The 13,748-nt window shown below is 50.1% G+C and overlaps 1 protein-coding gene across 6 annotated transcripts in view; it reads right to left on the reverse strand.

Moving 5' to 3' along the window:
* Positions 1-1,068: 1,068 nt before the first annotated feature.
* Positions 1,069-13,748, reverse strand: part of LOC134965796 (trypsin-3-like) — a 73,117-nt gene continuing 60,437 nt past the window's right edge. For 4 of the 6 annotated variants that reach the window (XM_063942166.1, XM_063942165.1, XM_063942163.1 and 1 more), the window contains exons 2-5: positions 7,170-7,332; positions 6,486-6,627; positions 2,182-2,448; positions 1,069-1,439 (exon numbers count right to left, since the gene is read on the reverse strand). In XM_063942166.1, coding sequence (XP_063798236.1) covers positions 1,296-1,439; positions 2,182-2,448; positions 6,486-6,627; positions 7,170-7,315 — 699 coding nt within the window. In that variant the 5' untranslated portion in view covers positions 7,316-7,332 and the 3' untranslated portion in view covers positions 1,069-1,295. The other 2 variants (XM_063942162.1, XM_063942161.1) reach the window with 2 other exon arrangements.

Here is a 13,748-nt window from a genome sequence, read left to right on the forward strand (position 1 = left end):
CGCTCTGGCTTTGGGCCCCTTGACAGTGGCGGGCCCCAGGGCAAAGCACTGCCTGCACTGGAGCTAGTTCCGCCTCTGAACAGAGCAATGTTCTGCAGATCACTAGAGAAATATAATAATCTGCAGAATACATCACTAACGGACATATATACCACAATCCAGATTTAAAAACCGATAGTGGTGTGATATTTTTGTTAATATCACTTGAATGTACCAACATTCTCATGCAGGGACAGAGCTTGCGAGACCCTACGAATCCCCTCCGTACACGTCTCACTGTATTTTTCAAAAAGAATACGAGAATATGTCTGAGCATGCGCTTCCACTGCTGCTGCCTGTTTTCCCCGTATCCCTATCACTGCAGCCCGGCTGCTTCCTTTCTTGTCCCCGCTGGACATGCCCCGGCCCCCCTGCTGCTACCCAGCTCTGCTGACACTGCAGCCCTGCACCCCCCCCCCCCCCGCCGCTCCCCCCCCCACAACTGCTTTCTCTGCCCTACATCCCCTGCTGTTGTCCTTGCCCCCTGCCCCTGGTGTACAAAAAGAAGACAAATCTTCCATGCACCAGGGGCTGGGCGGTGGTCTCCTCTCACCAGTGGATCACCTGATGCTGCAGTTAGCTGATATGTGCTGGACGGCACTTTACTGCATCTCAGCCGACAGCATTAATCAGCTGATCTGCCGGTCAGTGGAGGTCACCGATCTCGGTCCCTGGGTGCAGGCATTTGAGTATTTTTTTTGTGCCTGTCTGAGCAGAGCAGGAGTCGGGGAAACTGGGGGAGCACTGCATAACTTCATCTTCAGGTGGCATTGTTATCGCAGGGCTCCCCCCTAGTTTTTTTTTCACAATTCACCTTAGTATTTTTGAAGCCAGTTTGCACAAAGTTTTGCAGCAACTTTGCTCCAGTGCATCTAGTGACCGGCTGCGTGGACTGTTCTTGGCCTGTATGAAGCGCTGCCAGATTGCCAATAACCATTTATGTTCTCGCACCCATCTATAAATCATGATCACCCTCAGGAACAATCAACCTGCTGCTCCTACAACCAACACATCCATATTGTCATCACTTTTATTCAGAAATACAATCTTTACACAGCTGAGACTTGGGGTACAGAAGCCTTTTGCCCGGGAACCTCAGAATTCTTCTATACATAATGAGGAAGCACCTAGAAGAAAACATTTCACATACACCCATTAAGGAGTGGTAGGGGGTGGACTCCAGATTTCTGACCCCTCGTGTTCACTTTCCAGGCCGGCACACCTCACAGGGTCCCAGGGACCAAAATCTGCAATCCTTAAAATATTGTCCTGTATATCCACTTCTGAAAGTTGGCGACCGCTGTGTACACTCCGGGGTATTTGGGGTTTGCACAACTGTGTCCCCAGGATACAATCCCAAAAACTCTCCCATCGCACACCAAGGGCCCCCCAGAGTCCCCCTGTAATACAAAAATACAAACATCATAGTAGGACTAATCCGATACACAAAGAGTTTACAGCAGTTAATAACATTTCTCATGTAATATTAAACATAACTGACTTCAATTAACTAAAAATAAAAAAAAAGTTTTATTATTGTGTTGCTATGTACGTAGCCTGTAATGTAGAATGCGCGTTCATCCTCTGGTGGAACGGTCACTTACGTTTAGCCGCAAGGTAAAAGGATGAAGAAACACCTACAGGTAATTAGATGCACAATTAAATTAAATAAAATACAGGATTGCGTAACATTTTTGAATGATGATGCGACCCCCCAAATCTCTGAGTGCTCTCTCGATTATTTCCTTTGTAAGTGTCAGTAGGGTTTTCATAGAGGGGGCGGTGCTTAATGACCCCCCCACCCCCAGTATGATGATGTCATGAAGCCTCACCACCTCCTCGGTGTCAGGGACAGCAGCTACTATGGGGGATTTGTTTTTGCTGAGGACAAGTCTCACTCGTCCTTAACCCTGAAGGGATTAGTCAGCATGGAGAGTGGTGCAACCATTTTAAACTTTGGGTGACCGTGTAAATACCCATTAACCTCTGAGACAGCTGGCCTGCCAGGCATATTACAGGGACTGTGTTAATTAATGCAAAAAATAAGACATTTTCATGTAATGTCATCTATGTATTCTCACCACGTCTCAATATAATTGAGAGTGCTTCCCCCTGCAGGCAGTGCAGTGATATGACGCTCACCTGACAGGCGTCCTTTCCTCCATTGGTGAAGCCTGCACAGATCATGTTGCTGGTGATGTGCCCTGAGTACGAGGAGGAGCTGTTACACCTCCGGGCAGACACGATGGGCAGTTTCACACTCCGCAGGGTGTCTGAGGCTTTGCCACCTGTAGTGCTGGTATAGCCCCAGCCGGACACCTGGCACAGACACCCCGCACTCGGTGATACCCCCTGAGCTGGGAGTGGCAGTATGGACACAAAGGAATTGTACATGGCCGGGCGGTTCAGCTGTAAAACAAAGGGGGCAATTAGTTTGCAGCAATACCTCCAATGCCTCCAATGGATCGCTATAGGATTATAACTTACATGTCGATGCGGTGCGATTGTCGCCAGGAGAAAATATTTTTTTAGTCATATCACTAATTTGTGCCCCTGAAGAGGGGACCTGCACAGGACGCAGCAGAATTCTTAACCCCCCCCCCCCCCCCCCCCCGTCACCTCCCAGGAATGCCTGTCAGAACCGCTTGGCCCTAAATTCTGATCTGCACTGGTGGTAGCCATCATGACGCACACTCTCCGACGCATTTTTTCTACATCCGTCCACCTATGTATCAGACCCCAAGATTACCGGAATATTGGGGGTCATTCCGAGTTGATCGCGCGCTAGCAGTTTTTAGCAGCCGTGCAAACGCTAGGCCGCCGGCCACTGGGAGTGTATTTTAGCTTAGCAGAAGTGCGAACGAAAGGATCGCAGAGCGGCTACAAAATATTTTTGTGCAGTGTCAGAGCAGCTTCAGACCTACTCAGCGCTTGCGATCACTTCAGACTGTTTAGTTCCTGTTTTGACGTCACACACCCGCCCAGCGTTCGCCCAGCCACGCCTGCGTTTTTCCTGACACGCCTGCGTTTTTCCGAACACTCCCTGAAAACGGTCAGTTGCCACCCAGAAACGCCCACTTCATGTCAATCACTCTGCGGCCAGGGGTGCGACTGAAATGCTTCGCTAGACCCCCGTGCAAAACGACATCGTTCGTTGTGCCCATACGACAGACGTGCGCATTGCGCCGCATACTTATGCGCAGTAGTGCCATTTTTTTGCCTCATCGCTGCACAGCGAACGAATGCAGCTAGCGATCAACTCGAAATGACCACCATTTTTCTTCGGTGCCCATCCCTAGCATCGCAACGCAGTGCATTAGCGGCAGGGGAAGTTTGTAACCTCTCCAAAAAGCATGCTCCAAATTATGAAAGAAAATAAATGTTAAGGAACACAGAAAAAAAAAAAAAGAATAATTTCAAGAGCTTTTTAAATAAAATTATATCTCCTATATAATAGCCCAGATCTGGGACTTTGTGATTCATTTGCTAACGCTGGGCGGAGTCACAACAGTGGGCGGAGTTAGTCAAATGAGTCACAGATCTGGCCAAATCTATAGGAGACTAGGAGCAGAAGCAGATAGTATGGGCATGGCACAGGCAGGGGTGCACACCTCCCAGCTTTCTGCAGGAGCTTTCTTCAGACAGAAGGAGGGACACACACTCGGCGAAAAGGGGGCGTGGCTTCACGGGAGGGCCCCGTTTTCGTCAATGAGGGGGCATGCCCAGTGCTCTGTGAGCTGCTGGCATGCCCCCAGGGGCTGATTATGAGTCCGGGGGGGCCAGGGCACTTGTGACAGGGGAGCCCTATCTCATTGCTGTGCCTGCTGTGGGTTGGGTGCGTGGCCTAATCGCGGACGCGAGGCCACGCCCCCTTACGCAAATTCCGTTTGTTTTTTTTAATGGAATTTTGGCCCCTCAGCTAGGGGTAAATCCAGAGGAGGTGGTCGCTCCCCCCTACACACCCGCACAGGCAGAAGAAAGCAGGGAGACTGCTGCCTCCCTGTAACACCACAGACCTGCCAATACGCAGCAGCATGTGCTGACTGTAGCACAATGCTGCCGTTGTTGCTGGCAGGACGGGGTGGGGGAGCTTCTGAGCTGGGACAGAGCTACTCGAGCCGGGGGGCCCCCTAAAACTGTGGGGCCAATGGTACGTACCCCCTGCCCCCCCCCCCTTGATCCGGCTCTGCTGCTGGAACCCCCCCTTAATCCATACCCCCTGATGCCCCCTCTCCCTCTGTCTCCACTATTCACCGCTGCTCTGCTAAGCAGAACAGCGAGTACAGGAGCTTTCCAACTGACCCCCCCGTTACCGCGGGACACTGCGACCCGCGGGTGGGACAGCGGGACAGACCCAAAAAAATGGGACTGTCCCGCGAAAATCGGGACATTTGGGAGGTATGGGGGGGTGTGAGGGGGTATGCCGTACAGACAGACGGGCACCGGCTCACTGTGTGCTTGACCCCCCCCCCTCTCTGGCGCAAAGGAGCGTCACTTTCTGGCACACTCCACGCTTCTTAGCTGCAGTTTTGTGGGGCACCTGCCGATGTGCAGGTTCCGTACTGCCTCTGTTATCTCCAGCCCGGCAACCCCACCGCTAGCTGCAGCGCTGCCACCCACAGTGAGGTGCGCCCAGCTCCTTCACACACTTTAGCCGGCGGGTAACGCTGCAGAAGTCCGAGCTGCTTGCAGGCTCCGACCCCCTCCTCCTTCCAGCCGCAGCATCTCCTGGGGGCTAACCAGTCACTCCCAGTCTTCCCTTACCACAGGGCCCGGCAGCTGCGCGAGGTCTGCGGTGTGTGACTGAGGAGGGGGGGAGGGATGCGGACGGGCAGAGGAAGCAGGACTCCAGCCTAAGAGAGTCAGCCATGCCAAGTCTCCACCAGAGGCAGATCCCAACAGGTTGGAGTGGAACAGCAGCAGCCAGCAGCAGTGACTCCGGTAAGACACATCTGTCTGTCACCACTGTTTTGTCCCTAATACCAATCTCTCCCGTGCCCTGTGTTCTGTCATGTCCCTGTCACCCCTGGCCTTGCCGTGCCACCCTTATCCTGGCCCTTTCACCCTTATCCTGGCCCTGTCACTCTTATCCTGGCCCTGTCACCCTTATCCTGGCCCTTTCACCCTTATCCTGGCCCTTTCACCCTTATGCTGGCCATGTCACCCTTATGCTGGCCATGTTACCCTTATGCTGGCCCTGTTACCCCTATCCTGGCCCTGTTACCCCTGTGCTTGCCCTGTCAACCCTATACTGGCCCTGTCACCCCTGTCCTGTTCCTGCCACCCCTACCCTGGCCTGTCACCCCTATCCTGTCCCTGTCATTTCTGTCCTGGCCCCGTCGCCCCTGTCCTGGCCCCGTCACCCCTTTTCTGACCCTGTCACCCCTGTCCTGGCCCCGTAAACCCTGTTCTGACCCTGTCACCCCTGTCCTGGCCCTGTTACTGCATACCCTCCAACTACCTTTTTGGCAGGTACAATACCCGCAGCGCCTCCAGACCTCTCCCCAATGCACCACACCTCCGCACCTTCCCCTCCACCCCTCCTTCACATGCTGTGCCTCCAGACCCCCTACACCACCCGCGGCTCCCACTCCTCCGCCCCTTCACCACCCACAGCACCTCCAGGCCCCCTCCACCATCCACCCCCTTTATATGTCTCCCCCCACACCTGCCCCCCTCCACCCGCAGCATCTGCAGACACCCTCCTCCATCCGCGGTCCCCCCCTCACCCACCCCTCCCCCACCAATGGCACCACCGCACCTGCCCCTCCACCACCAGCAGCACCTCCGGATCTCCTTCCCTATGCGCCGCACCACCCGTACCTGCCCCTCCCCTACCCATGGCGCCTGCGGACCCCTACCCCACCCCCGGCACTCCCGCCCCCCCCATCTCACAGCACCTCCGGAACCCTTCACCCATCCACAACATCCCCACACCTGCCCCTCTCCCACCCATGGCACCCCCTGCCCCTCCCCCACCTGCAGTGCCTCCGGACCCCTCCCCAATCTGCATCCCCCACTCCTCTGCCCCTCCCCCACCCGCAGCACCTCCCGACTCTTCCCCATCCGGGCCCCACCCCCACTTCTGCCCCCCCTCCACCTGCAGCATCTACAGACACCATCCGCAGTCCCCCCCCACACCCGCTACATTCTGTACATCGTGCCCTGCAGGTGCTGTTCACGCCGTCGCAAGGGGCTGCGCCTCCTTCACCATCGCACGCCCTTTCATTGTGCAATATTTAACCACTAACAAAGGAATGCAGGTAATACTTTATATAATACAAATATTGAACCCCAGAAAGGCATGCAAGGGTTAAGGGGGCGTAGCCCCTTGCGACGGTGTGAAGAGCGCCCGTAGGGCGCGATGAAGCACCTAGTTATTATTATTAAAATTAACTATAGTCACATTTTATGGCACTGGCATGAAGTGCGCACCAATCCCTCACCTTTATCAGCATGATGTCCGCGTTCTTGGAGGATGAACTGTATTCGGGATGAGCCACCAGCTTCACCGGGCGAAAGATCTGTTCTGTCCCTTCCAGCGTAGAGAGGGAATATTCCCCGGCCACTATCAGCATCTGTTTCTGCCTGTTGGACAGTAGCGTAATTCCAGCTCTCAGTGCGTTATGTCGGATACAGCGCGCAGCATCACAGGACGTACAGAGGGAACTAGAACATCTGAAGTCAGAAGTACCTATAGGTACCTGTTAGCACATACCGCGAAATTGCAATGGATATGGTAACCGCTGTGGGGTTGTGTGCGGTCTCCTTGTGAACAGCCTGAGGGCCATATCTCATCCAGTTTGGACACCCACGTGTGTACAAAATATTGTTACAACACACAAGTCACTTCTGAAATACCAGCCAATCAGCTCCTAGCTGTCATGTTACAGGCTGGGTTTTAAAAATGACAGTTAGGAGCTGGTTGGCTGGTACATTGGGATCTATGGTTCAAATGTATTAAGCCTTAAAAAGTGAAAAAGTGGAGAGTAATAAACAGAGATAAAGTACCAGCCAATCAGCTCCAAACTGTCATTTTTCAAACCCAGCCTGTGACATGACAGTTAGGAGCTGATTGGCTGGTACTTTATCTCCATCCAAGGTTTAGTAAATAGTCCCCAGTTACTTACTCTGTCTTGCAGTGGGCGGCAGTGAGGACCCAGAAGCGGCTGACTAAGGACCCCCCGCAGAAGTGTAGCCCCGTATTCCTCTTCAGGGACACCAGGTAGCGCGTGGAATATGGAGAGACGCTATAGCCGCCGATAATCCGCGGCATGCTCTTCTGCCCCTGACCTGAGGAATAAAATAGGGACAGATCTTCATAGATGTATCGCAGGATTCAATTCCCAGCCAGACCAAGCTTACAATCTAGTTTGGTGTCTGTACAATGATTATACCTTTCCTCCAGCAAGTTGTGCATTTATCACATAGGGGGGTCTCTTCATGAAACAGTGAAAAGTGTGGAGAAGTGAGCCAGTGGAGAAGTTGCCCATAGCAACCAATAGCTGCTATGTATAACTTTATAGAATGTACTTTATCAATATGTTACTTCAACACTGATTGGTTGCCACGAGCAACTTATCTATCTATCTATCTATCTATCTATCTATCTATCTATCTATCTATCTATCTATCTATCTATCTATCTATCTATCTCTTTTTTCTATCTATCTCTTTTTTCTATCTATTTATCTATCTCTGTCTCTCTATCTGTCTGTCTGTCTGTCTGTCTGTCTCTCTATCTCTGTCTCTCTGTCTGTCTATCTGTCTGTCTGTCTGTCTGTCTATCTATCTATCTATCTAGTCACATTATTGGCTAGCAGGCTGTGACTCTGGGCTCAGCGGAAACTGGTGGCTGTGGAGTTTCTCACAACCAGAGCTAATTAGCAGCCAATTAATGTCCCTTTGCGATAGCAGCCTCCCTGGCCGCTGCGCAGGATTCCTGGAAGTGAATGGCCAGGGTGCCCCCGATTCCAGGAATCCACTCTATTAACTCTCCTCATCCTACCGGATAATCACATAGATCTGTGACACCCGTCTAGTCCCACACATTAGCGAGCGCAGACATTTATTCCTGGAGATGATAATTAAATTGAACAAGAGAAGATGGAACGTGTGTTACGTGTATATGGCAGATTATGGCGGTTACACACGAGTGTTCATCCATTGCCACCTTTTGTTGTCTGACATCACGGAATCAAAGTGGAATTTATCAATGCAAAATTACCTGTTAATGTCAAATACGAAGCCGAAAGCTTCTACTTAATTATTTGCAAATAACAGACAATAATTGATTTAATTAGTGTTCTCCCACCTATTATAGAAACACCCACAGCTGCAATTATAGCGGTGAGCCTCTATCACCTTTGTACATCTGGATTTCTTTGTAATATTGGCTCTCATTCCGAGATGATCGCTCGCTAGATACTTTTAGCAGCCGTGCAAACGCTTAGTCGCCGCCCACGTGGGAGTGTATTTTCGCTTTGCACATTTTGTGCAGAACAAGATCAGCCCTGTAGTTACTTATTCTGTGCGATGATTGCTGCGACGAAGGTCCCGGAATTGACGTCAGACACCCGCACTGCAAACGCCCGGACACGCCTGCGTTTTTCCAAACACTCCCAGAAAACGGTCAGTTGACACCCATGAACTCCCTCTTCCTGTCAATCTCCTTGCGTTCGGCTGTGCGAATGGAAGCGTCGCTAGAACCTGTGCAAAACCACAATGCTCTTTGTACTTGTACGACGTGCGTGCGCATTGCGGTGCATACGCATGCGCAGATTAGCCCCCTTCTGCCATAATCGCTGCGCTGCGAAAATCCGTAGCAAGCGATCAACTCGGAATGACCCGCTTTGGACAAATTCCTTCCAGTCCTCAATAATCCTGAAGTGTGGCCTGTGACTGGGCCACCACATTTGTTTGTATTTAAGACGCTCCGTTATAGCTTTTGCGTTGGCTTTGGGCCTTTGTCCTGCTGGATATAAAATAATCCCAAATTCTCGATCTCTGTCGGATTGCGGCATTATTTCTCCTATATCTTGCACAATCGAATTTGGCCATTTTTTTGGGCAAGTTTCAGATTGATAGCAAATAATGATAGTTGAAATACATGATGATCTATGCACAATGAAAGATCTCAATTGAATTAAAGACAAATACAGCTATCTGAGTTTGTTAGATTCAAAATATGAGCTTCATCATGAAGGCCAAAGAAAGATCAATCAGTGGTAAGGATTCCTGAATACATCTATGTTATTTCCATACTGTAGGAAATAATAATTTCAAAGGGTGAAAGGCTGCATATTGTTTATTTACTTTGTTCATTTACTTAATGTAAACTTGTACAGGTATAAAACATTTGCATTGTAGACCTATAATAATCCCCTATGTAACACCTCCTTTTGATGTATGTTACCCTACCCTCACATACAGTATGTGCAGATTAATATGGAAAGCCCTGCAGGAGCTATTGCCACTTTATACATTAATATTAATAACAACGATTATTATACTGTATTATGAATGACATATTTCACTGAATATATATAGCGCCCTCTGCTGGCTGTCAGAGGTTATTTTCCCAAGATAAATTGCTAAACTTTTATAGTTCAGCCCAAAAGTCACTGATTGAGAATTCTATGCATGATAGGAATGATAAGATTGCATAATTGTATGACTGCATCTCACTGCGTGCGCACAACTCACCGGACATCAAACTGCGAACGCGGCTACTGCAGCGTTCCAGTCTGAATCACCCCCAATATTCTGTGCACAACCTCGCATAACTTTACCTACTTTAGTATATATATAAGGGGTAGACTAGATGGGCCAAGTGGTTCTTATCTGCCGTCAAATTCTATGTTTCTATGTTTCTATATAGCAGAAATTGGCACCCTGCAGGTTACTGGCTATGGCAGGCACAAGTGCCCCAGCATGCCCCTGGCAGCTTCTGGCCTCTGGCTGGCATGGCATGCTGGGTGTTGTGGTTCTCCAGCAGCTGGAGAATGACAGGTTGCCTAAGCCTGGTATAAAGTGATCCAGGAACATTTGATTCTTGCTTGTAATACATGTGGAAATATTTGCCCAAGTGAACTATCTATCTATCTATCTATCTATCTATCTATCTATCTATCTATCTATCTATCTATCTATCTATCATAAATATATTGTGTAATCGATATAGCATTTATCCCCCACTATCTTATAACACTCAGGGCCAGATGTACTAAGTCTTGGAGAGACATAAAGTAAAGCGAGATAAAGTACCAGCCAATCAGCTCCCAGCTGCCATTTTTGAAACACAGTCTGTAACATGGCAGTTAGGAGCTGATTGGCTGCTACTTTATCTCTCTCCACTTTTTCGAGGCGTAGTACATCTGGCCCTTATCCTGACGTGCCCTAATTCCCAGCAGATGGATCCTGTAATAGTCTTACTATTTATGATGCCAGTGCTATGTAAATGGGCCAGATTCTGGGGTCTACAGTATGTACTAAGCTCTGGAGAGAGATAAAGTGGCAGCTAATCAGCTCCTAACTGAAATGCTACAGACTGTGTTTGAAAAATGACATCCAGGAGCTGGCTGGCTGCTACTTTATCTCTCTCCAAGGCTTAGTACATAGACCCCCTCTGTCCCAAAACAGTGGATGAAACTCACCGAGCGACGCGGCAAAGTGCAGAATCAGCAACAGCGGCAGCTTATGATGAGCCATCGTACAGAGCTGGGATGGCTTCAGGTGCCCGGGGAGAATTCAGCTGCGAAACCCGCCGGACGCCTTCGCATGACACCCCGGTTCGTTTTTCTGCCGCCATGGCAACACTACAGCCGGGGAGAATGGTCTATTATTCACATACGGTACCTGAGGACGGAGGTGACAGCTGAACCGTCTCGTCTTTCCCCAACATCTGCCGTAATGCTGTCTCTGGCGCCTGCTTACACGAGGATCTCTCCCGTACAATCTCCTGCGCATCCAGGTCATCACCAGGAGGACGGAATTCATTATGTCCCCATATCGTCTTCCAGGAAAATCTGCATTAACCCCGAAGTTACACAGAAACATGGAATGTGAAGGCAGATAAGAACCACTCGGCCCATCCGGTCTGGCCTGAGTTCTCAGCACTGTACAGGAGTATATATAAGATACAGGATGATATAGTACCATCAGAACATTGCTGGGAAACTGGGCCTGTAGGGGCTAAGGTGGTCATTCCGAGTTGATCGCTAGCTGAATTTGTTCGCTGCGCAGCGATCAGGCTAAAAAATGGCACTTCTGCGCATGCATATGCGGCGCAAGGTGCACGCATGTCTTACGGGCACAACGAACGATGTAGTTTTGCACAGGGTCTAGCGATGCATTTCAGTCGCACAGCTGGACGCAGAGTGATTGACATGAAGTGGGCGTTTCTGGGTGGCAACTGACCGTTTTCAGGGAGTGTGCGGAAAAACGCAGGCGTGCCAGGAAAAACGCAGGCGTGGCGGGTTTGTGACGTCAAATCCGGAACTGAATGGTCTGAACTCAAGTGATCACAAGCGCTGAGTAGGTTTTGAGCTACTCTGAAACTACACAAATTATTTTGTAGCCGCTCTGCGATCCTTTCGTTTGCACTTCTGCTAAGCTAAAATACACTCCCAGTGGGAGGCGGCATAGCGTTTGCACGGCTGCTAAAAACAGCTAGCGAGCGAACAACTCGGAATGACTCACTAAGTTACTGCAATAGAGACTGCCGCCTGGTTCTGCAGAACTTGTGGCACCTTGTAAATCAGTGATGGCTAACCTTGACATTCCAGCTGTTGTTGAACTACACATCCCAGCATGCCCTGCTACAGTTTTGCTATTTGGCTATGCTAAAACTGATGCAGGGCATGCTGGGATGTATAGTTCAACAACAGCTGGAGTGTCAAGGTTAGCCATCACTGTTGTAAATGAACGATGATGATGATGATGATGATGATGATGATGAAACACTACAGACCGTTTTACCATTAGGAGGGATTTACTAAGCATTGCTTCCACGATGCGGTACATCCCGCCACTTAGCCCTACATACTAATTGCAAGTATGTACTTACATATGCGATTAGTATCTCCCGATAAGAGCAGTCCTTTGCAACCAGCAGACTTCCGGGTTTCAGCCCCAGGAGTCCCCGTGCCCACACACAGAGGGATACCTCGTCCAGGGGAGCAAAATTTGGAAAGAAGCCCGTAGGCTTCTGTAGGGTAACTCCGTCATTCTATAGGGTAACACCATCAAAAGCTGGCATTGCCCACAACATCCATGCCCGGAATGCATCCTACTCCGGTGCTTGATACATACGGGAGATGCGGCAAAAGTCTGAGTCGGCGGCGATGCTTTTGGAGCTGACGAGTAGCTTCCTGCCAGCGCAGCTCCTGCACTCTGACAGGGAGCTACCTGCCGCCTCCCGGGTCGCAGCGGCTGTGTGTGACGTCACGCAACCGTCGCGGCCCACCCACCCAGTGGTCTGGACATGCCTCCGCTGACCGGACCGCGCCCCGCCAATGGCGTTCTAACACTGTTGGCACGCCTCCTCCCGCCCCACCACCGCCTCTGCCTGTCAGTCAGGCAGAGTCGATCGCAGCCCTGAGATGCTCATAGCATCTCACTGGGCTCCCGAGGTGTGGGCGCGCAGTGCGGCCGCTGCACGTGCGCACTCCACAATAAGATTCAGACTGCGATCGCTGCTGCTGCTGCAGTGATGGGCGGATGTCTGATGTCAGTTCCGGGACCAGAGACGCTGAAGTGATCGCACCAGGTAAGTAAGTCCAGACCTACTCCTATTCTGCACAAAACTTTTTGGCATAGTAGTGCTGCACAAGCGATCGCAGCCCTGCTACGCTAAAATCCTCTCCCCCATAGGCGGCGTCTACCTGATCGAATGGGCAGCATAAAGTTGCTACGCGCAATCAGGCCAGAATGAGGACCAATGTGCACACAGACAACCGGATCTCAGGGTCACAAGCTGCACAACACGCTGGCCTTCTGTCCTCTGGGTCACTGACCCTATAAGCCGGAGCTTTCTTACACTATTGTTAAAATGACGGAACTTTTAGATCAGAATACCTGGGGGGGGGGCTGTTATTAAGTAACCAGACAAATCTCGCCATTTTTTGGTTGTGGACCCATACAGAGGGCGCAACACGATCGCCGCAGAAAAAGAAGCATTTTGTATAATATAGACCTTTGATGTGTCCCCCAAGAGTCCTTCAGTTTCACCTTTTACATTTTGCTGAATTTCTGTTGGCGTTATGGGTGCAACTTTTCAGAAAATCTAGAACAATATAACTGTGAATTCCTGCTTTTATTAAAGAGAAGAAAATAAAGACATAAAGACACTTTGGGGGGAATTCAATTGTTTGAAAAGTCGGTTAGGTGTCTGTTTTTCCCTGTCTATTAGATAGGAAAAAACAGACTCCCAACTGACTTTTCAAACAATTGAATACCCCCCCATAAAGTACACGGATGGCATGTTGAAAAAATTATATTGCTGTCTTATTGATAATAATATATATCGCTGCCAGGAGAGTGAAATTAGCGCATCCCAGGCTTATCTCTGCGGTGGCGCCGGATATTCGCGTGTAATACATGTTTAAAACATTTTCAACAAAGATAATAAAAAAAAACACACAGAAACATGGAATCAGCTTAATTAGGGGCCAATTCAGAAGTAGACGTAGCCGCGCGTGTGTACGCAG

This window comes from Pseudophryne corroboree, chromosome 10 (genome assembly GCF_028390025.1).
Source record: "Pseudophryne corroboree isolate aPseCor3 chromosome 10, aPseCor3.hap2, whole genome shotgun sequence".
NCBI lineage: Eukaryota > Metazoa > Chordata > Amphibia > Anura > Myobatrachidae > Pseudophryne > Pseudophryne corroboree.